This window comes from Histoplasma capsulatum, assembly GCF_000150115.1.
Source record: "Histoplasma capsulatum G186AR genomic scaffold supercont2.12, whole genome shotgun sequence".
Classification (NCBI taxonomy): Eukaryota; Fungi; Ascomycota; class Eurotiomycetes; order Onygenales; family Ajellomycetaceae; genus Histoplasma; species Histoplasma capsulatum.
Window position 1 is genome coordinate 366,229 of NW_025544812.1, and position 20,987 is coordinate 387,215.

The following is a 20,987-nucleotide window of genomic DNA, read 5'->3' on the forward strand; positions in this document are numbered from 1 at the left end:
TCACAAGTGCATCCCGCGGCGGGATATGTTTGGAGAGTATGGGTCGGATCGATCGCTTGCGGGAAACGAGACTTCCAGAAGGGTGGTTGGGAACTAGTCATGATCGGGCTCCTTCATAGGCTATCCTACCGACCGCGACTGCGAAATCCTTGTGACGAGATCCTGGCCCATCTGGCACCGCTTGATCGTGAGCCAACGCAAGACACGGCGCAAGAGCAATATGTAACCCTCGACGTTAACTTGCGAGTGAGAGCTCTCCAAATTATCTGCATGCTCCTGCTTGAAACGAAGGCGATCAAGAATTACCTCGAAGAGTGCAGTATTCAAATGACCGAGTTCCGTAAGGAGAAAATCGACTACCAACGGGCTCGTAAAGCATGGTATGTTCTACCTTGCAGTATAGCCACTTTTTCTTTTTCATACTGAACTGTAACTAACCATTGTCGCTAGCCTTGAGGAGATTCGACGGTTGCATGAAGAGCGTAAACAGCTTCAACCTGAAAACCCGCCATCACCCGTTCCTGAGTTGGAGGAGCTAGCGGACGTGAAAATGACTGGTTTGGATGACGACTCGGAGGCAGCTGCAGACACTGACGATGAAGACGCGCACACAGGAAGGTCCCTTCGCCGCGGAGCAGATAGGGCCGCAGAGCGAAAACGGCGGCAAGAAGAGGAGCGGGAGCGAAAAGAACAGGCTGCTAAATTGCCCAAGGGATCGAAACAGTATCACCGAGTTCTGAAGAAAATAGAAGAAGAAAAGGCCAAAGTCAAGTCATACGAGGAACAGATCGCCATTCTAGATAATGACTTGCGAGAGGCTGATTGTCCTCGAACACGTGTTTTGGGTAAAGACCGGTTTTGGAATCGATATTACTGGTTCGAGCGGAACGCGATGCCGTTTGAGGGCCTCCCGACCAGCTCAACTGCGTCTGCAAACTATGCGAACGGCCGATTATGGGTCCAGGGCCCCGACGATATGGAGCGGGAAGGCTTTATTGATTTGCCGCAGGAGGAAAATCGAAAGTACATCCAGCGCTTCAAGATGACAGTGCGACAACGGAAAGAGCTCGAGGAGGGTCCTGCGGGTGTTTCTAATGCGCAGGAGTGGGGTTACTATGACGATCCGGAGTCCCTGGATCAGCTTCTAAGCTGGCTTGACGCTCGCGGTGTCCGAGAAGTGAAACTGCGCAAGGAGCTGCAGTTGTATCGGGATAGCATCGCCAAGTACATGCGGAATCGCACAGAGTATCTTGGTAAGAACGCCGAGGAGAAGAAGAGCGCAGAGTCGGAGGAAGAAGGGCCGGCGACGACAACGACGATGTCGACTCGGATGTCTAGACGGACGAAATCGTCTGGAGGGGAGGACTTGTCGAGTCGATATCGCTATCGCTGTCTGAAATGGAAGAACGGCGCTGCATTGCGGGAAAATGGGCATTTGCACGTCGAGCCGGCGCGGCCGACGAAGAAGGCTAAGCGATCTACGGCTGCGGCTACGGCTGCGGCGGTGGATGAGACGAAGGAGAGGGAGAGGGAGAGGGAGAGGGAGAAGGAGAAGGAGAAGGAGAGCAAGCCAACGAATCGACATGGAAAGCCGCTTACGAGGCAGGGGACTAGGTATCAGTTTTGAGTAGATACCATCCATTGTTTTCCGAAAGCCCTTCCCTGCTACCGCAACGCCCTACCTTGATGACAGTAACAGCGGGGGGCTAAGTGGTGCGCCTCCGATAACCCCTAGAGACCCTCCGGATCACGCTCAGTCTGCCGTTCGTTGTATTTGGCGAAGAACGACACGGCTCCCTCTCTCCTCCCTCTCTGCTTCTTTAATCTGCTTAGCCCTCCCCATAAATTTTCCTTTTCCGGAGGATTGTTTTCATGAAGTTTTTACTTATTTCATTTTTGTTTACTTTGCTATTTCCCCCTCTAAAAACCAAATTTTGGCATAGTGGTTTTGTTTAGCGAGGCGCTTCATTGCATAAACCCGGCGTTTCCTATTCCCCTGACTCGCGCCCCCCCCCCCTTTTTTTTGATATAACTTGGCCTTTTCTATTACTACTATTATTACTTATATTGGCATTTTTTGTATGGTTTTGGAGGGAAAGGGAAGGGCTGCGCCGTCTATTTGTCAAGTCTAAGTTTTGGCTGGGGGTGAGGGGTATTTTTTTGCTTATCATTGATTATCTTTCATCATAGGATATGAAAGGGCCGGTTGGCTGTTGGTCAATTATCTTTGTTCTTGTGTCCTTATATTACTTAGATATCATGCTATCGAGTCGAGCGGACAGATATTATAGAGATCTTCTTGCGTCATGTGGGTGTTTTTCCAGCGTTGACAATCACGTGCAACTCCCCGCGGCGAATCTTCGGCATTCCCCAAGTCCCACCCAATCACACGGGACCTCGGCGATATCTCACGTGGCCAGTCGCCTGAAACAGCCTAGCTCGCCGACGCCAGCCGACGTATTCTGGCGTATTTCGATACGATACACGGTTGTCGCAATGTTTCCTCTGCCACAACCAAACCCTCTCTGCTCTCCGCTCTCCGCCCTCGAGGCATCGATTCGAACGGACGGTTGGCGGCGCGAAAGCCACAGCATCGGTTCCTCTTCCTACATTGCCTTGCTCTCTCGCCCGCTCGACACGGAGTCGTGGAAGATATGCCGGCGGCTCAGTCAATAGCCAGACGAGTATCCCATCGCCCGAAGACGACGTCCGTACGATTAGTATAACCATTCTGGCAGCGATGTTCCAGTAATCCAGGTGCAAGACAGACAGATGAAATAAGGATTTCTTTTCCTTTTCTTTTATAGGATACTCTTTGCGCCTTTTGTTTCTTCCTTGTTGAACCTTCCGTGCTATCTGGACCAAGCCACGGAGGTTACCCGAGGTTTCAAGTTTCGGAGAATTTAGCTAGCATAGCTAAAAGGTTATACAATCTCGACACACGACGAGACTACTTTGCATCCAAGACAGAAACGCTGGCATATATACCTGCCTCGCAGAAAAGCAACATAGCAGAAAAGCAACATAGCACTCTACAAGTGCCTTCTCCTCTCCGGCCCCCCCAAACAGCAGAACACCCACCAATTGAAACAGACTACGCCACGAACCTAATAAATCCAATTTCAAGCTCCCCCCTTCGCGTCGCTCGACGGACGCCCACAATCGAAGGCACGGCCGGTCGTTGCGGAAGCCGGAAGCCGCCCATGGATGCAAGGATGGAGATGCTGAAGATGAAGGAAAATGCGTCAACGATTCCGCCTGCGAGAGAGTCCCCTGTGGGTAGAGATGGAAATGGAGCGGGCCCAGTGCGGGCTGAGTTTGCGGCGGACGCGGATATGGATGTCGAGGTGGACGTGATTGCGGATAATGCGGGTGGCGTGAAGGCGCTGGATAAGCGGAGTTTTGAGTATATATTTCGAAGTGGGTTGGCGGGGGGTTTGGCGGGGTGCGCGGTATGTTTTAGCCTTCTTTTTTTCCTGTTCCCTTTTTTTTTGTTCCCCCTTGTGTTTAATGCCATTGCCTGAAAGGAAAGGAAGAGGAGAAGGAAAATGAAAAGAAAGCTATTCTAATCTAAATTCTGACCGCAATACACAGGCGAAAACAGTCGTCGGGCCCCTCGACCGTGTCAAGATCCTCTTCCAGACTTCTAATCCCCAATTCGCCAAATACTCCACCGGCTGGTTTGGTGTCGTGCGCGCCATGCAGGACATAAACAGCCATGAGGGCGTGCGGGGCCTTTTCAAGGGCCATTCGGCAACCTTACTGCGCATCTTCCCTTACGCCGCCATCAAGTTCCTAGCCTACGAGCAAATCCGCGCCGTGGTAATCCCGGCACGGGACAAAGAGACACCGTTCCGCAGGTTGATCAGCGGCAGCATGGCCGGGCTGACGTCGGTTTTCTTCACGTACCCGCTGGAGGTAATGCGGGTGCGCCTGGCGTTTGAGACGAAGCATAATGTCCGCTCGTCGCTGCGGAGGATCTGTCGGCAGATTTACAACGAGAATAGACCCACGACGGGATCCGCTCCTGTCACCACCGCGACAGCAGCTACAGCTACAGCCACAGCCACATCTTCTCTCACATCACCATCAAAACCCCACACACTCTCATCAACGCCCCTCCACGCCCCACGCTACGGCCTCTCGAACTTCTACCGCGGCTTCTCCCCCACCCTCCTCGGCATGCTCCCCTACGCCGGCGTCTCCTTCCTAACACACGACACCGTCGGCGACTGGCTCCGCCAGCCAAAACTAGCCCCCTACACCACAATCCCACACTCCGACAAACCTCCCGCCACCACCGGCACCGCACAACCCTACAAGCGCGTCCAACTGACGGCCCCGGCCGAGCTCCTCTCAGGCGCGCTAGCGGGCCTCGTGTCGCAGACGAGCTCGTACCCGCTAGAAGTCATCCGGCGCCGCATGCAGGTTGCCGGGGCGGTGGGGGACGGGCATCGAATGCGGATTGCGGAGGCGGGGAAGCGGATCTTTGCTGAGAGGGGGTTTCGGGGGTTCTGGGTCGGGCTGACGATTGGGTATATGAAGGTTGTGCCTATGGTAGCGGTGAGCTTTTATGTGTATGAAAGGTCGAAGTGGTGGTTAGGGATTTAGGAATTAGATTAGGTGGGTCGGTGGCATTTTTTTTTTCTTTTTTGTTTTCTGGTTTTATATATATTGTATGTTTGTATGTATGTATGTGTTTCTTTGTTTCTTGTTTCTTGTTTCTTGTCCTTGTTTCTGTTGCATTGAGCGAGATATAGCTATTTTCTATGTCTGTTCCATCTCTAGATAGGATTCTGTGAGGGACAAGGGAGTCCCCACCCCTTTTCATTTTTATTTTTTATTTTTATTTTTATTTCTGGGACATGGCACATGCTATTCCTTCCACATTTCTCTCTGCTTTATGCTCTTCATATATTTGATTTAAAAACTCAGCGCTTGTATGTATATAGAGGCGTAGCTGTCCCCCTCACAGCTGTACATATGGAATATCCCCTTTGTTGTTTCTATCGTCCGTATCTATTTATCCGTGTCAATTGCACCCTTTTTCCCCTGCATGCTGTCTTTTATCCCTACCCCCCCCCCCTTCTTCTTGCGTAAGGATTGATGTCACTCCAATAGATACCTCTTTATATATATATATATTCTAGGAAAAGGATTTCACGGCAAACGGATATCATCTCGATTGGCCTGTTTTGGAAATAGGGTGATATTATTTTTGGGAGTATGAATGGTCTGGTCGAATGAGAGAGAGAGAGAGAGTTTGGGGAAGTGCTTTAAGCTGCCATGTGGAATAAATATTTATTACAGTGATCTATTGCATAGATAGTATCGCAGTGATATCTTAACCGTAGTCACGGTTATTTTGACGAGAAAATGCGCTATGTATATATACATATAGATATGGTGCAGTTTTTTTCTCACCTTTTAAAGTTGAATATGTATCACGTATCCTCCCATTCCCCGGGGGACCAGCCTGCACACATTCTATCCATATTAGTAATAGTAATAATAATAATAATAATGAAATTAAACAAGCACCCTCCTCAAACCCTCTGACCCGCCCAGTACTCTGCGGCCGGTAACCGCACACCTGCCCTTACCACTCTCCCACTTCCCAACCCGACTCGTCCTACTACTATCCACATCATTCCTTTGCTCCTCATCCGCACCACTCGTCTCCGTAGTGGCCCTGTTTGCCGCATGCTCGTCCCCATCCCCATCCCCTCCACCGTCATCCTCCCACTCCGAGCCCCCACCATTCATAAAGTCAATCTGCCGTTCATGCTCCCCGTTTATCCAGCGGAATATGCAGCTGTAGCAGAAGACATAACCCGTCTGGCAGACGGCGGGGTTATTGAGAGGCCTAAGACAAATGGGGCATGGGGATTGATTGGGCGCAGAAGCAGGATCCGAATCAATTGCGGTCGGGTCGACGGCTGGTAATGGCACGGTGAATATGGGGAGGTAAGATGTGGAGGAGATGGGCGGCTTAGGGCGTTTGGGGATATGTGTTTGCGGGTTTGGGGGCTTGTTGGTGGATTGGCTGGCAGACGTTGTCGCCATTTGTGTCTTAGTGGTAGCGGCCATTGCTGCCGCAGTCGCCGCCGTAGGCGATATCATTCCTGAGGTGACAGGGGGGGGTAAGTCCAGCGCCTCTGCCGCTTTGCGCGCGAGTTGGTGCGAGAAATCGCTCGCGTGCCACCACTCCAGAAACTTCAGGGCGAATATAGAGGTTGGGAGGAAGATCTTTAGAGACCCAAGGAGATGTGGGTATATGTTTTGTGGCCTGAGGAAGCTCAACGTTCCCCCGGGCCTGGCATTAGGAGCGTCCAGTTTTGCCTTGGGAGGTTGCGTAGCTAGCTCTATCGCAGCATGGTCGGCGGGGCCTAGCCTTCGTATCCGCGTGCCTATGAGCCAGAGGAATGGCGACGAGTACTTCGTGTTATCGAACAGATAGGCCAGGTTAAAGGCTAGAATGGCGAAGTAGTATGCCGCATTCAGTGACGGGTAGACGTTCCGCAGGAACCATTTGTAATAGTGGATTAGCCGCTGGCGCACGGTGGGGTTGTGCGGGAGGCCGTCGTCCGGATTATACCGTGGAATCCCTCCTCCGCTGGCGGCTAGCGCGGCATGCGGAGCGACGTGGATATCATATCCTTCATCTAGTTTCCGTTTTAAGTAAGGAATGCCGACCATCACGGCCAGATTTTTCCAGATATCCGACGAGCGGAGCTTGAGTGTTTCACGCACGGAACCCGCTGCACCGAGCTGGGCTCGTGGGATTTCGCCATTCTTGGTCGCGAGGACACGTTCGCGTTTCAGGGAGTAGAAGTTCTCAGTGAAAGAGCCGCCGAAGGTGCGGAGGTAGTAGCGTTCTACGAGGAGGGAGAGTAGGGCGTATAGTTCGTCAAAGGAGTTGAGGGCGCGGAGGAGGTAGCGCGGGTGCCGGTGGGTGGCGACGGCGAGAATATAGCGGAGAGATGGGGGGAGGAGAGCTGAGAGTTGCTGTTCTGAGAGGATCTCTGCGGATGTTGGTTAGAGCTTGTGGCTTCTGGCATAAAAACGGAGGTTAGCTTACCGAACAGTGACGGCTTGAAATCGTCGAAGTCGTTTTGCAAAGCGGACATATACTCCATGTTGGCGAATTGATGTCCGGAGCAGCCCAGATGGAGGCGGGCCTAGTTCAGGCCGTGGCGGAGGAAGCGCTGTGCCGGTTGTCAGGACGTCGACATCGCGAGTTGATATCGCAACTTCCTGAGCTCGCCAACAGCCGAGGTAGGAGATTTGCTGACTCATCGTGTTATGATTGACAAAATTTCGTTTTCATTGATATTCAAACTCTATGCTATCATACATGCGGTTCTCATCTTATTGTACAGGTAAAATATTACAAGTTAGATATCTGAGTGATTACAGACATACGGAGCAGTGGAATCCTGTCCGCGCCCACCAGCTGCTGCCGCATTTTCAATCGCGACTCGGCAGCGGTGCCACATTCTGACCAGAGGATTCTGCTCATTTCTTTCCACTCTATCAATTATCTCTGGATATGCGATGGTAATGCATTTTTGCGTGACCTCTGCAAGCTCGCCATCAAGATGTACTGGCGGATTTTCTCTTTCCATCATTGGAATACAGTTTAGGAGCTGCGTCGTGAAACATTGCCAGCCATCCGATTCCGCGTGGAGTTGGAAAAGAAATACATAAAGCGCTTTATCTCGAGCTACCCCAGCCAGCGCCATGTCTTCCCATGTATTCCAGAATCCTGAATATGATCCTTGGTCGAAGAGCACTCGCAAGATTTTCATATACTGCTCCGCAGTGAACGAAATTTTCGCGGCTGTTTTGACACGGGTGAGGCGCGATTGGACGCGTTTTACTGCATCACAAGTATTAAGTGGAACTGGAATACGGTTGCCGATAACTGGGGAATTGGGTAGATCTTTCTGCTCTACTGGGTAGACCTGCGCCCGAAATGAGACTCCAACAAATAGTTTGACGAGAATGGTTGAGTCAAGGAGATTGAGACCTCGGAGCCCTGCATGGTCTATGATTTGTAATGCCAATTCCATATCAGCGTTTGGAAGAAGTAGCCTGGGAGGATTCGAGGTTAGGTCGGGTTTAAAAGAGAGGAATGCATCCAAAATCTGCAGGAACTGGGCTCGCGTTAGTGCGTAGTTTGAGAGAATATGCTCTTGGATCGCCTGGAAGAGGTCGGGTTTGCGGTAACCGGGATGATGAAGTTCAATTGCAATGCACATAAGTTCTATTCTTCGGGAGGAGGCTAGTTCGGAAGGCGCTCGTGCGACTTCCTGGTAAAACTGCTGTAAAAAGGCTGTAGAACATCTGTCATGTGTGCCTTGCCCGAGATCGTAGATCGCTTCATGTGGTGGGATGTTTTTGAAACGGTGAGACAGGGATGTTGGGGAGGATGGTGCGGATGGCTCAAGGTGTGTAGTTTCACCATTTGGGCTAATTCGAGAGGTGCCCCATGTGTCCGATGTGGCGTCTTGATACCGTGATCCAGTAGATATGCCCCTTCGTTGTTCATAGTTGGGCGAAATTTGGGTCGCGTGGCTAATTTGATGGTTTATGTTAGTTGGAGGAATGGTTAACTGTTCATGGATATCACCCGCCTCTTGAGGAGCTGCCGCCTGAGGTTGCGGGAGGCCTTCATTCTCCAGAGAGTTTCGTTCCAGTTTCTGGCGCCAAAGACCCTCCAGATCAATTTCTTCCCTTTTCTCCTCTGTCATCATTTGGACAACGATCCGCGTCCCTTCTACAACGGTACCGAAGCCAACAAAACCGACTTTCCGAAGCTCCTCCTCCGGCTTACGAAATTGACCGCCTTCCACGGTCCCCACATCAACACATATCCAGCCTGTTGTAATGCCGTCGTCGGGTTGCGTGAGAGTCGATTTGGCGCTCTTAGCTAACTTTGCTCGACGAGCTTTTCTTCGGAGTTTTATCTTTAGCTCATTCCTACCCAGGAGGCCATCGGCGTCGGGCCGTAGCTTATAGGTAGTACGCAACCATCGACACAATCTATCTGCTGACACATTGAGATGTTTCACACCTCGAGCAGTACCGAAAATCATAATGAGATTTGCACCCAGGGCGGGAGGAGGGTCGAGTCTGCGAAGATCAAGGAGGCTGAGATTGTCGAGGCCAATGTCGACGGATATATGCTCAAGAAGATTTTCCAAAATTGGGGGTGGGTTCTCTGGAAGCGGTGGCAGTGGTTGTTGCCTTCTTAATGGGTGTGGTATTGTTTCTTCAACCTGCTCCTCCTTGAGGTACCAGGGGATATGTTCTTGGGATTCTTCTGGCTGCCCTTCAGGTTCTTCCCCGTTATGGATTTCAGGTATGGGATCAACAGACAACTCAGCATTGTCCGAAGGCTGATTCGAAAATAATTTCGCATGTTGCGATGAAAAATTTCGCGATAGGGGTGGAGGACGGGCTTGCGCGGTGGACCTCGAACCACCAGCCAGAGGCGTTATCGCTACATCAGAAAGGGAGATAAACGACCGAATGACATTACTTCGGCAAGCATGGCATTGGATGCCTCTTAGCAGAACCCGGCTCATTGTAAAGTTGACATTTGCCCACGAATTGGGCTGATAACGGCAAATCGTATTAGAGAAGGTTGAAAGTGAAAAAAATCATAACGGGTTTGGGAAAACGGCAAAATGTAAATCCGAGGGCGCCATTAATAATCCCGGCTCACGAGGGGCAAGTATAATTTTACTGAATTTTGCGGTTATATTGCCCCGTTTTACTCTACAACTTCCTTCAAAACCCTAGAACAAACTCACATTCCGCTCTCTCTGCCATCATGTCGATGGACTTGGATTCCCCTATGCCGATGCAGCAGGTTGCATACAAACCGCAACAACAAACAGCGACGTGAGCACTCCCCGCTTTCTACCGTCATGTCCTAGCTTGGAATTTATCTAACCCCTCTGTCAAGGATCCTTTGTTGCAACTGTGGTGCTCCTATCGATGGGACAACCTCAGCAGGCGCCCTTTGCGAAGATTGTGTGAAACTTACGGTTGACATATCACAAGGAATACAGCGAGAAGCCACACTACACTGCTGTAGGGACTGCGAACGTTGGCTGCAACCGCCTTCACAGTGGATAAGTGCCGCCCTCGAGTCAAGAGAATTACTTGCTTTGTGCCTTCGAAAATTGCGCGGTTTGAGCAAGGTTCGCATCATCGACGCAGGGTTCATATGGACGGAACCTCATTCAAAACGAATCAAGGTCAAAATTACAGTTCAGCAAGAGGCTTTCCAAGGGACCATTCTACAACAAACCTTTGAAGTTGAATATGTGGTGGCCTCTCAACAATGTCCCGAGTGTGCCAAGTCGTATACTCACAATACCTGGAGGGCGTGTGTACAAGTGCGGCAAAAGGTTCCTCACAAACGGACATTCTTATATCTCGAACAGTTGATTCTGAAACATAACGCCCACAAGGATACCATCAACATCAAGGAAGCCAAGGATGGCCTGGACTTCTTTTTCTCACAGCGAAATCATGCAGAGAAGATGGTGGATTTTTTATCTTCGGTTGCTCCAACCCGGGTCAAGAAATCCCAAGAGCTCATTTCCATGGATGTTCATACTTCAACCAAATCCTACAAAATCACCTATTCCGTTTACCTGATACCCATTTGCAAAGATGATCTAGTTGCTCTTCCGATATCGCTCGCCAAATCCTTAGGTAACATACATCCTCTTACCCTATGTTATCGCGTGGGCACCTCGATTAGTTTGCTAGATCCATCTACCCTTCAAACAGCCGACATCCCTTCCCCAATATACTGGAGAACCCCGTTCAAAAACGTGGCAGACGTCCAAGAGCTTGTTGAGTTCATTGTTATGGACATCGAACCTGCTGGCCGATCAGTGGGCCACTTCCATCTTGCTGAAGTCACCGTGGCGCGGGCATCTGACCTGGGAGTGAATGACACCACCTATTTCACGCGAACACACCTTGGCGGGGTCCTCCATGTCGGAGATTCTGTGAAGGGTTATCTCTTATCCGGCTCAAATTTCAACGACACGAACTACGAAGCCTTAGAACAAAGCAGCGTATATAGCTCTACCATTCCCGACGTGGTTCTTGTGAGGAAGCACTATCCCAGGAAGAAGAAGCCCAAGAGAAACTGGCGCCTGAAGCGCATGAACCGTGAAGAAGAGGAGCCTGTTGCATCTTCACGGAAACAAGAGAGAGATCGTGTGGAGGAAGATTTCGAAATGTTCTTGCGGGATGTGGAGGAGGATGCGGAGTTGAGAAGCACATTTGCGCTTTACAAAGCCAAAAAGGCGAAAGCTGACACAGGTCGTATGGAGGGTATTGATCACGACGCTATGAGTGTTGTGGAAGACGACGAGAATGACAGTGAAGATGACATTCCCAAGATAAGCATGGATGAGCTTCTTGACGATTTTGAGGAACTGAATGTGAGCGGTTGAGAACGAATTTTTGCATGACCTACGACCAATATTTTGCATTATGATGTATATATGCCAAAAAAACAGGGGATTTAAAAGGAGTTAGAACTCTGACTTTTTTACTTATTGAATAAAGGGCTGTGGAATTATGAATCATGGCAAAAGTTCACTTCATTGGGACCTAGAGTAGCAAAGAAATGGATTCTTCCCCCTTCTGTCAACCCCTCCCAATCACTGGATTGATATCCGGATATCTTATTTCCTTTTTTCAAACTCTCAGGACTGTTTCCGTGTGCTTTTCCGTATTCGTATGTGTAGGAAGGAGCGTATGTCTTGTGTGATGTCATTTCTACTCACTTCGAGGGTGGTTGATTCAAGTCTCAAAAGGGGTTTTTTCTCCCCCCCCCCTTCCCTAGTGCTTGCAGAGATACAGCGGTTGGCTGTGGGCTCAAAACCTCCAAGGCGATATTCCGCAACATGGCGGTAAATGATTTTCCATTTATTTCTTTTTCACTCAAACATTGCTAGAGTACCTCTGGCACATCGGGTGAAGCCTAGGCCAAAACAATCCCCGTCATGATTCCACATAGCAGCACATTATTTACTAACTTATTAGGGTAACCTTATTATATATTGCAATTTTTTATTAAAAAAATAAAATAAAATAAAAAGAAGCAACACCCGGAAGAACGCCAACAAAACAAAGAAAAAGTAAATATTCATGCAAAAGCAAAGGAGTGTGGTCTCCCTTTGCCCAAATATTAACTGCGCTCAAATCAGCAAGAGGTGATATCCATAAATAAGGAACAAAACAAAAAATCTCCATCTACCTACTAACCGCACCGATCCACCATTCCCGCATATCACTCCCCAGCTTTATACGGCGATGCCCCCTTCCCGAAGAGGAGATATGGTTTTCTCTCCGCAAGTTCCAGGATGGTCTGCGCGAAGACGCTATTTGCCCACGCGAACCAGCTGCGCGTATACACGCGGATATTGTCAACGTCGACGGATTCATGGATCAGACCGAGAAGACTGGCGTTGCGGACCATGTTGATGGATTCCATGATCTCCTCGTCGTCATCGGATGTGCGGGCACGGACGAGGACGGACATGGGCCAGGCGTTGCTGAGGCCGGCTAGGAGGCGGAGGATTGATGTTTAGCCTTAAGATTTTGTGGGGGGCCAGAGGGAGAGTTGATGTTTGAAAAGGTCATGTGCATATGAAATTGTAAAACTTACCGTGAGGACCGCCGATACCGTGGAACTGGGTACCGGTCAGATAGTACGGATTCCCCGTTTTGGTCAAAAGCATCTTGCGCGTGTTCTGGTAAACTTCATCGTCCTTGTCGACGAAGCCAAGGAGAGGCAAAGATAGGAGGGAAGGGAGATTGGCATCGTCCATTAACAACCTCGAGCCATATCCGTCCACCTCGAAGGCGTAAACCTCACCGAATTTCTTGTGGCTAACAATGCCATGATCGCGGATGCCTTTCTCGACGATGCTTGCTCTCTGCTCTAGAGTCTGGATGAGGCTGTCGGGTCCACCGGCGGCTTTGATGGTTAAGGCTGTCCGCTTCAGCTCCACGGATAAATAAGCGTTGGCAGGGATAAAGTAACCGAAAATAGTGGCGTCATCGCTGGGGCGGAAGGCGCTGCGAACAAGGCCCGTCCCATTGTTCAAAGGATTCCCGACCCCGTCCAAGTTCAAAGTTTCGGTTCCTAGGGTCGTCAAGCGTTTGAATGTGTACGTGTTGCGGACATATTCGCCTTGATCGTCAAAAGTGGGTTTTGATTGTTCCTCAATAACCTGAAGAACGGTAAGCACAGCCCGATACCATCTGGTTGTGACAAACTCCGTGGATTTCGTTTCCGCGAAGAACTTGTTTCCTATCGCGAGGAAATTGGCTAGGGAATCGAGCTCGTATTTACATTCGAAGACAACGGACTGTTCGTAAGCCGGATGAACGATGTCGCTCTGGGTTTGAGGAATGGTGTGGAGGAGGCCACTTGGAGGGGGAGGCTGGAACGCATTGCAGTACGGAGACTGGAGGACGAATTCAACCTGAGTATTGATGGCGCCCAAGATAAGAGTTTTGATCTTGGGATCCTTTGCAGCGAGCATTTGATACCCCGCGACTTGGTTTGCCGAGTCGCGCAGCCACTCCGCATTGATATCGCCAGTGACAATGAAAGACTGCGGTCCCTGCCAGGATTCACTCTGTGGATATTGTGTCAATATCTTCGATCGAGGGTCACTTGAGTCCACATGCCATCGGACAGTGGTATCTGCGGTGTTTGGATATGCATTCCGAAAGAGTTGGGCAAGATCCTTGTCAACCATGCGGGAAGTCACGTCCTCGATGACCTTTTCAATGAACGTCGATGTGAAGGTTCGACATGGCAGAACAGGTCGTTGGAAGGGAAGCTGTAGAGGACCTTCGGAGTATGGGGGACTGTATAAAAATGATCAGTCAGTGAGAAGGAAGGCATACATAATGATCTAAATCGCAAAAACTCAAGAACAGTCTTGTCTTCTCCGCCAAGGGCCGATGAAGTTGTAGTAAAATGTGCTCACTGTTTAAGCTTGGAGTACTCGCTGTAGTCAGGGCAAGCGGCTGCTAGCGATGCAGCATCGTCCGGATGGCTAGATCCAGCTAGCGCACCGTTGGACACGAGAGCCGCAAGCACTGCAGCTGTCCATGGAAGAGCTCTCATATCTGCGCAAGCTGCGGTCCATGCGCTAGTTAGTTAGCTGGTCAGGGGTAGGACTTGTAGCGATGTTGGGTGGCCGGTAACTTCAGCTGGGCTCATAGGCGTGGGTGGGCTGGTTATTCTCACCGCGGGCAAGGACATGTAGGAGAGCAATAGCAATGGCGCCAGCTTGATCTCCCCGGGCGAGAGGAGTCTCCGCAGCGCAGCTTGTACTCGGACACCCTGATATTTAGCCGAAACTCAACGCGAATGTTCCAAGCACCCGACTCAACCCTGGATCACGTGCCGATCGGCTCCAACCTTGGAAGCTCTCGGGGCTTGTGGTTCACGACGCTGGAAACGCGGTTGCAAAAAACTCATCTCCTAAAGGAGTTTCTCCTATGCTGGATGTGAGTCCGTGGAGCGCACCGTTTCGGTCACGGCTGAGCGTTGAACCAGCATGGGTTTCGGCCCGAAAATAGTCGGCACGGGTTCAAATCCGGTGATCCGAGCTCTGTGTCAAATCAGAGATGCTAGTCATTTCCTTTAATTTTTTCGGAGGTTGTAAGATGCTGTGCATATGCTAATTATGCTAAATACATACACACACTGAAAGTAATGATGTTACAAGGATGGACGAATAGGTCATGAGGTATTATTATATAAACCAAGGAGGAAGCATGTAACTAGAAAACCTGCCGAGTGGTTAACCATCTGGTAAGTGCTCACTATTAAAACGCCAGTAAAATGACAAGATGGACACGAACACCCATCACATAAGGCTTGAATTTTCCTGGCTTTGGGCCCTCTACCGCTTGAGATTAAGAAAAATAAATTTTTATCCATCATGGAGTAAACCATACGATCATTTTTTCCCAAAGAACGACATAATGTTGCCCTGGCCCGTCTTCTGGCTTCCCTTGTTACTAGAAGTAGGCTTTGGGTTCACTGAAACAGCTGGTTTTCTTTTCACAGGTGGTGGCGCTTCGTCCTCGGAAAACGATTCCCAGACAGGTTCTTCTTTCGTGACTGTGCAATTAGAAAAGAGGGGGGGTTTGTGAGCTGCTGGCTCAATGTCTTTGGAAAATGAAAAATAGAGGAGACGAAAAATAGGTACGGACCGAGATATCCTTCTGCATCTTTTATCGTTGTCTTTTTCATCACTTGTCGTCTCCCTCTCCTTCGGCCCTTTGGAGCGCTTGCTTCCTCTTTAGATTCAGCCTTCGGTACTTCTTCGGATTGCGAGGTGTCTGTACGTTCTGGTGCACTCGCGGGCAGTAGTTCTGGCACATCTTCTGGCACATCTTCCATATCCTCATCTTTGTTTGTTTTATTCGTCGTTAGCCCATGACTAGGTGAGAGTAGCATATTGTATATTCATGGAAAATATACCTTCCATCATTTTCCGAAGCTTTTCTTCTCTCTCCTTCCTTGACTCGCGCTTCGAGTTGATTCTTCTTGTCCCCGTATCGAGGAATAAGTCTTCTCGCTCTTCTTCCGATGCATCATCGAGAACAACTACCAGGTATTGTGAGTAAAGGAAATGAAAAGTGAAAAATAAGCAAGTTTGGCATACCATCTTCAGGCCCACTGTGTTCAGCCTAAGCATGCGAATTAGTATTTACTTCCACAATTAAGACAATGGCAGCTGGACATACGGATTCCACTCCACGACCACTCGATCTTTCGAGGACATCATCCTTCTTGACTTTGGGCTTCGCCTTGGCAAAAGCCTTGAATATATTCGAGCTGTCTCGTTTTAGTGAGCTTGGTTTGTCGCTAGTTCCTCCCTGGTTATGGCCACCGCTGGAAGGACGTGAGGACGCGGCAGATGACGCTTGAGGAGTCTGGTTTTTAGCTTGTGGTTGAGTAGGTTCCTCTGGCTTGGTGGTGCTTGGTGTTTCATTTGCCTTCTCCACCTTTTGTCTTTTGACGGTTTCAACGGGATCAGGAGCTGGAGGAGCTGGAGGGAGTCCCGATCGCCGCTTTGGATTGTCGATGGTCCATTAGTCTGCCAGAAAACTAAGCGAAGACGATGGGTGCTAGGGCCCCTACCTTGACGTTTCTATTGAGGATCATGCCGTATTGTTTACCGTATTCGAGAGGATCGTTTGGCTGAGGCTGCATTATATCATGTCCAACATCGCCTAGAACATTCAAATCTTGGAGGCGAGTAGGCTCAACACTATATATAAAAATTGAAAATATTGTTTGATACCGGCTCTTTGCTTCTGTGCCAATATATTAGGCTACTGTCAGAGAGAATAAGAGGCGAATTCACCATATATTTTGAGCATACCAAGTAGGTCTTCCTCGCGCACTAACATGATTGAAGTTGTTGGGATATCGTCGTTCCCGTCACCATCTTCTTGCCGTGCAGCCTGACTGCTCATGAAGGGGCTACTTTGCATAATTTCATCATCGCCATCCTTCGCACACCCGTTGAGCGCATGTTGTTGCGCAAGCGCCGGGGTGCCGGAGATGAGATAAGTAGCATTGACACTTTGCGGTTTTTTAGAGTTCTCAAGGCGATGGAACTCATAGAGCATCCTTCCGAATGGCCAATCAGTACCACACGTACTTCCCGCTGATCAAACTGACCTTTGAAACTACGTACCGTTTGGCCAAGTTGGAATGGACTTTTAAAGCTCTGCTCAGTGCACGATGGGTGACCTAGCAAAGGAGATTAGCGTGTGTAAATGTGAATTGTTGTAAATACTCACAATATCCTGTTCATTAAGAACCTTCTCGGCAAGGTATTTCTTATAATTGGCAGCCATCGTGAGTCCTATCCCCAATGACCAAATATCCCGAATCCCCAAATACGAACCCATGGATGCTCCAGGGTGACGTGTGGACGTGATCAATTAACGCGTCTTAGTCATCGCGATCTTGGCGTTCTTGCGGCTTCAACCGAGATGTTCAACTCTTTTTACGGGTTGAAATCTGCCCCTTTTGTTCCACTGTCTCAACGACACCAATTTGAGATAACAAACCTCCGAGTAAATGTACGACATCCCCGACTCAACAGATTGGCTCGGCACGCCCCTCTCCAAGCTCGCCCGCGTAGAATCCGCCCTACGATGCCAAGTATGCAAGGACTTCTTCAGAAGCCCAGTCATCACCTCCTGTTCACACACGTTCTGCTCCATATGCATACGCCGATGTCTAAGTTCGGATGGAAAATGTCCCGCCTGCAGGACTGCAGATCAGGAACTTAAGCTGCGAAAGGATATGGCGATGCAGGAGATGGTGGACTCGTTTATGTCGGCACGACCTAGCGTGTTGGAGTTCGCGAGAACCGCCACGGTGAGAACAGATGAACCAGAGGGGGACTTCGAGCTGCCCGCGTCGAAGAAGCGGAAAATAGATACCTTTGTATCGTTGGCTGAGAAGGGTAAGGCGGTTTCGGGCGCGGAGAGGAGAACACGCTTGCAAAGTAGAAGATTAGAAGATCAAGATCTGCAAACGCAGGCGGAAGTCATCGACGATACGGAGGATGAGGACTTTGACCCAGGTATTCATCTTATTTTCGTTATCTGGGGACCACTTCCTTAGGCTAAAATAGGCTAAAAAATATCTAGATGATGGCCTAGTCGCATGCCCAATGTGCCAGCGAAGGATGAAAAATGAAGCTGTCTTCCCCCATTTGGATAATTGCCCTGGTCCTTCAGAGCTACCAAATCCCTCCACATCATATGGGTATGTTGGGCGATTTCAAACTATCCTTAGAAATATTCGATATCCTTGCTAATATGATCTAAGACCTTTACGAAACCATGCTCGCCCTTCTGAACAATCACAACAATCCCCTCACACCAATGCTCCAAAACGCCTCCCGACGTTAAACTACTCACTCCTGAAAGAGACGGTTCTGCGGCGAAAGCTCAAGGAGTTGGGAATACCTGACTGGGGTTCCAAACCTCTATTGCAAAAGAGACACACAGAGTGGATGAATATATGGAACGCGAACTGTGATTCCAGAGTGCCGAAATCGAAACGCGAATTGTTACAGGAACTCGATATCTGGGAACGGACACAGGGTGGCCATGCACCAGCTGCGTCTGGTATTTCGACGTCTTCTCCAGTAACGCGCAAGGATTTCGATGCTTCCGTTTGGACGACAATGTATGGTGACGACTTCAAGGTACTCATTGCCAATGCTCGCAGGAACAAAGAGCAGGCTCTCCGGGCTGGTAACTCGGGAACGATTTTGGCAGCAGACCAATGTGCGGGAAAAGAAGATGGTGAACATGAGCATACTATAACCCAACCAGATTTGCCGGACACTCGACACCAGACTCGGAGAGTCGAGAGTGAACCGGAAAATAATACAACAATAGGCGGGGCTGTAAATGAGATGAATGGGGAGGGCAGTAGTGCAGGCATGGAAACCTGAGAGACTGAGAATTGTAGAGGACACTGCAGCCTGATGCATATTTCTCCTTTCCATATACAATGGCATTCTAGCGTTGGCGTTTTGTGGGTAGCGAATACGCATCTTCCATATATGGCACGGTCCAAAAGTATACCATTGATTGAGGAGTACCTATTCTGCCGTAACCTGTTCGGGTATCTTTGTCTTTGTATTCTCACCTTTTGAGTTGTCTTCAATAGACATATGGGAAAATTTTCCAATACTATCCTCAAGATCCGAGTCGTCATCCGCTGCCGTCACCTGTACTTTCTCATTTTTACGCTGCGCCTCAACTTCAATAGCTGATTTCTCGAATCGTTCAATCTCTGCCAGTTTTCGTCGCGTTGCTTCTGCTTCTTTAGCATCATGCGCTTCTTGTTCTTGCTTTTCCATTGCAGCAAGAATATCGTCCAGTTCGCCTTCGTCAACTGCTTCTCCAACCCCATTGATGACATTCCCAACTTCATCGACTTTACCCATCTCCTCTCGCAGCTCCTCCACGATATCTTCGACTTTCTCCACCCCGCCGACTTGGCCATTTATTGATCGAAGAGCAACCGCGCTGGCTTCCATTACTCGCACGATATCTATGTGGTCTGCGGCCTGCTCGAGTTTCACATAAACTTCTTCTAGTTGCAGTAAAGTATCTGTCCGCTGTTTTAAATTGCTTTCTGCCATCTTTGTTGCCCGTAGTGCAGATAGAGCGCCAACTCTGTTTTTGTTAGTCACCGCATCCTTCGCTCTTAGTGATAATTCCTGAATTTTGGATTCAAGGTGTGCGACCTGTCTGGTTAAATTCGAGATTAGCGTCTTCAAGGACGCGATGGTCCGATCTTCGTGCGTTATTGTGTTAATGTTGGTTTTGGTGCCTTTAAATTTAATTGTCTAAATATTCTTTAGCTACGGATCTGAATGAAAAATACCATAGAGGTACACTACATACCTCCCCATCATATAGAATTGCGTTTTCATCTCTCGATAGGAATATCAGGAGGACGTCGACATCCAAGCTTGATAACACGGTCCCGCCACCAAATTTTGCAAACCGCTCTGTGAAAAGCTCTTTCGAGTAAATGCAGTCGGTATTTGACTTGTGGGACTTTGAGGCTATTGCAAGGACACGTTTCCCAACTTCCTAGATATATAAATATCACAAATTTGAATTAGAGGAGGGTTACTCAAGGATAGAAGATGAGCTTGACAAGGAATATATGTTTAAGCAGAACGGCAAGGAACGCCGTTCTATTCATACGTACCTTTAAATTATCCACCAAAACCAAGTTCATAACTTGTACTTTCCCTGATACATTCGAATGACCTTCGAAATCGGATAGAATCCCCCTTAACTGTTTCATACCCCAACCCATAACTTGGGATAATGTGGGAGGGGAAGGGAGGCGTATCCACGATGTTTTCAACGGCGTTGTAGAACTGGCCTGAAAGATATCAAGAGGTATCATGGAATTATGTCGGATTGCTTCATCCTGTGAATTAAGGTAGAGAATCAGTTGGTTAGTCAGGCAAACCGCAAGGCAGGGCATAGAAGCAGCAAGTCTAGCACGCACAATGAATGGATATAAGTATCGCGATAACATACAATAGCACTTTGTAATGCCACCGGGCGACCCCATTCCTGCGTCTCCAGCTCTGCCATAAGAGCGTTGCCTGTCCTCAACACGAGCAAATCACTCTTGGCTACCCCGTCATCCCCATGGTGTCTGCTTCCCGACGACGAATGTATGACGCCGGCAAGAGCTGCATGAGCTAGTGCTCGCTGCCATGCAGCGGCGTTTGTCGCATATCCGTCTGGATTGGTATGCCGCTGGGTGGAGAAGTCTGAGTAGAGAGAAGGAAGTCGAGCTCTGTATGTCAATTTGTCAGTTTCTAAAACATCTGGTCCAACGGCAGCGCTACGGCAAATCAAAATCTGACCTTCGGAAAGACTCCTCATTCGCAAGGATGTACGCCAGAAGCTCATTCATAATGGTTTGTATTGGGACTGTTGGTGGTGCTGGAAACAGCTAGTGGCCCTTTCACTACCTGCCTTCTCCGTACACCTTGTTATTTTAGAGCACAATCCTGATTCCCGTGCATTTCAAAAGGACATTCGTTAAATGGCGTCCCAACTTCCTCCGGAGAGTTGTGGTGTTGCCTACCCAGTAGCAATCGGGTTCAAAACGCTGTAGAGGTTCCAATGTTGCCAAAAAGGCTTGAGATTCCCATCTGCTTATTAAGCGGCTTGATTCCGCCCAAAGAATAGTTTCTATCCTAGACTACATTCTGTATTGATATCTCTATATCTACTTGTCTACTTTATTAAAACACTATATAATTAAAATAAAATACTCGCAACGGTAGGCCCCAGCAGATTGGCGCTTCCAGCCACCTTTTCCACCGCAAGAAGCTCAA

At 49.1% G+C, this 20,987-nt stretch overlaps 9 protein-coding genes across 9 annotated transcripts in view; 4 read left to right on the forward strand and 5 right to left on the reverse strand.

The window, feature by feature from the left end:
• The window catches only part of HCBG_07450 (DDT domain-containing protein), a gene marked incomplete at both ends in the record, with an annotated part of 4,331 nt that extends 2,704 nt beyond the window's left edge, over window positions 1-1,627 (forward strand). The window contains 2 exons of the mRNA XM_045434499.1: window positions 8-380; window positions 451-1,627. Of these exons, the coding sequence (XP_045284706.1) occupies window positions 8-380; window positions 451-1,627 (1,550 nt within the window). The remainder of the gene's footprint in view (window positions 1-7; window positions 381-450) is intronic.
• Window positions 1,628-2,385: 758 nt separating this feature from the next.
• On the reverse strand, window positions 2,386-2,730 carry HCBG_07451 (uncharacterized protein; the record flags this gene model as incomplete). The annotated part of the gene is made up of 1 exon (XM_045434500.1): window positions 2,386-2,730. The coding sequence occupies one exon, from the start codon at window positions 2,728-2,730 to the stop codon at window positions 2,386-2,388; it is 345 nt and encodes a 114-aa protein (XP_045284707.1).
• A 473-nt stretch (window positions 2,731-3,203) lies between these two features.
• On the forward strand, window positions 3,204-4,863 carry HCBG_07452 (mitochondrial carrier protein; the record flags this gene model as incomplete). The annotated part of the gene is made up of 2 exons (XM_045434501.1): window positions 3,204-3,452; window positions 3,595-4,863. The coding sequence occupies 2 exons, from the start codon at window positions 3,204-3,206 to the stop codon at window positions 4,609-4,611; spliced, it is 1,266 nt and encodes a 421-aa protein (XP_045284708.1).
• A 499-nt stretch (window positions 4,864-5,362) lies between these two features.
• HCBG_07453 (peroxin 12) lies at window positions 5,363-7,234 on the reverse strand (the record flags this gene model as incomplete). The annotated part of the gene is made up of 2 exons (XM_045434502.1): window positions 5,363-7,025; window positions 7,082-7,234. 2 exons carry the CDS (start codon window positions 7,137-7,139, stop codon window positions 5,530-5,532), a joined length of 1,554 nt encoding a protein of 517 aa, XP_045284709.1.
• Window positions 7,235-7,309: 75 nt separating this feature from the next.
• Window positions 7,310-9,620, reverse strand: HCBG_07454 (uncharacterized protein; the record flags this gene model as incomplete). The annotated part of the gene is made up of 1 exon (XM_045434503.1): window positions 7,310-9,620. One exon carries the CDS (start codon window positions 9,591-9,593, stop codon window positions 7,398-7,400), a length of 2,196 nt encoding a protein of 731 aa, XP_045284710.1.
• A 213-nt stretch (window positions 9,621-9,833) lies between these two features.
• HCBG_07455 (nonsense-mediated mRNA decay protein) lies at window positions 9,834-11,628 on the forward strand (the record flags this gene model as incomplete). The annotated part of the gene is made up of 2 exons (XM_045434504.1): window positions 9,834-9,912; window positions 9,977-11,628. 2 exons carry the CDS (start codon window positions 9,842-9,844, stop codon window positions 11,487-11,489), a joined length of 1,584 nt encoding a protein of 527 aa, XP_045284711.1.
• Window positions 11,629-11,931: 303 nt separating this feature from the next.
• On the reverse strand, window positions 11,932-16,941 carry HCBG_07456 (DUF1237 domain-containing protein; the record flags this gene model as incomplete). Its single annotated transcript, XM_045434505.1, has 12 exons — window positions 11,932-12,606; window positions 12,710-13,923; window positions 14,046-14,187; window positions 14,455-14,545; window positions 14,591-14,675; window positions 15,046-15,190; window positions 15,283-15,480; window positions 15,554-15,679; window positions 15,738-15,762; window positions 16,217-16,346; window positions 16,779-16,834; window positions 16,885-16,941. 12 exons carry the CDS (start codon window positions 16,939-16,941, stop codon window positions 12,332-12,334), a joined length of 2,544 nt encoding a protein of 847 aa, XP_045284712.1.
• Window positions 16,942-17,159: 218 nt separating this feature from the next.
• HCBG_07457 (postreplication repair E3 ubiquitin-protein ligase rad18) lies at window positions 17,160-18,675 on the forward strand (the record flags this gene model as incomplete). The annotated part of the gene is made up of 3 exons (XM_045434506.1): window positions 17,160-17,678; window positions 17,746-17,863; window positions 17,927-18,675. 3 exons carry the CDS (start codon window positions 17,168-17,170, stop codon window positions 18,558-18,560), a joined length of 1,263 nt encoding a protein of 420 aa, XP_045284713.1.
• A 35-nt stretch (window positions 18,676-18,710) lies between these two features.
• HCBG_07458 (SNF7 family protein) lies at window positions 18,711-20,560 on the reverse strand (the record flags this gene model as incomplete). The annotated part of the gene is made up of 5 exons (XM_045434507.1): window positions 18,711-19,463; window positions 19,522-19,713; window positions 19,835-20,062; window positions 20,176-20,440; window positions 20,511-20,560. 5 exons carry the CDS (start codon window positions 20,558-20,560, stop codon window positions 18,711-18,713), a joined length of 1,488 nt encoding a protein of 495 aa, XP_045284714.1.
• Window positions 20,561-20,987: the final 427 nt, after the last annotated feature.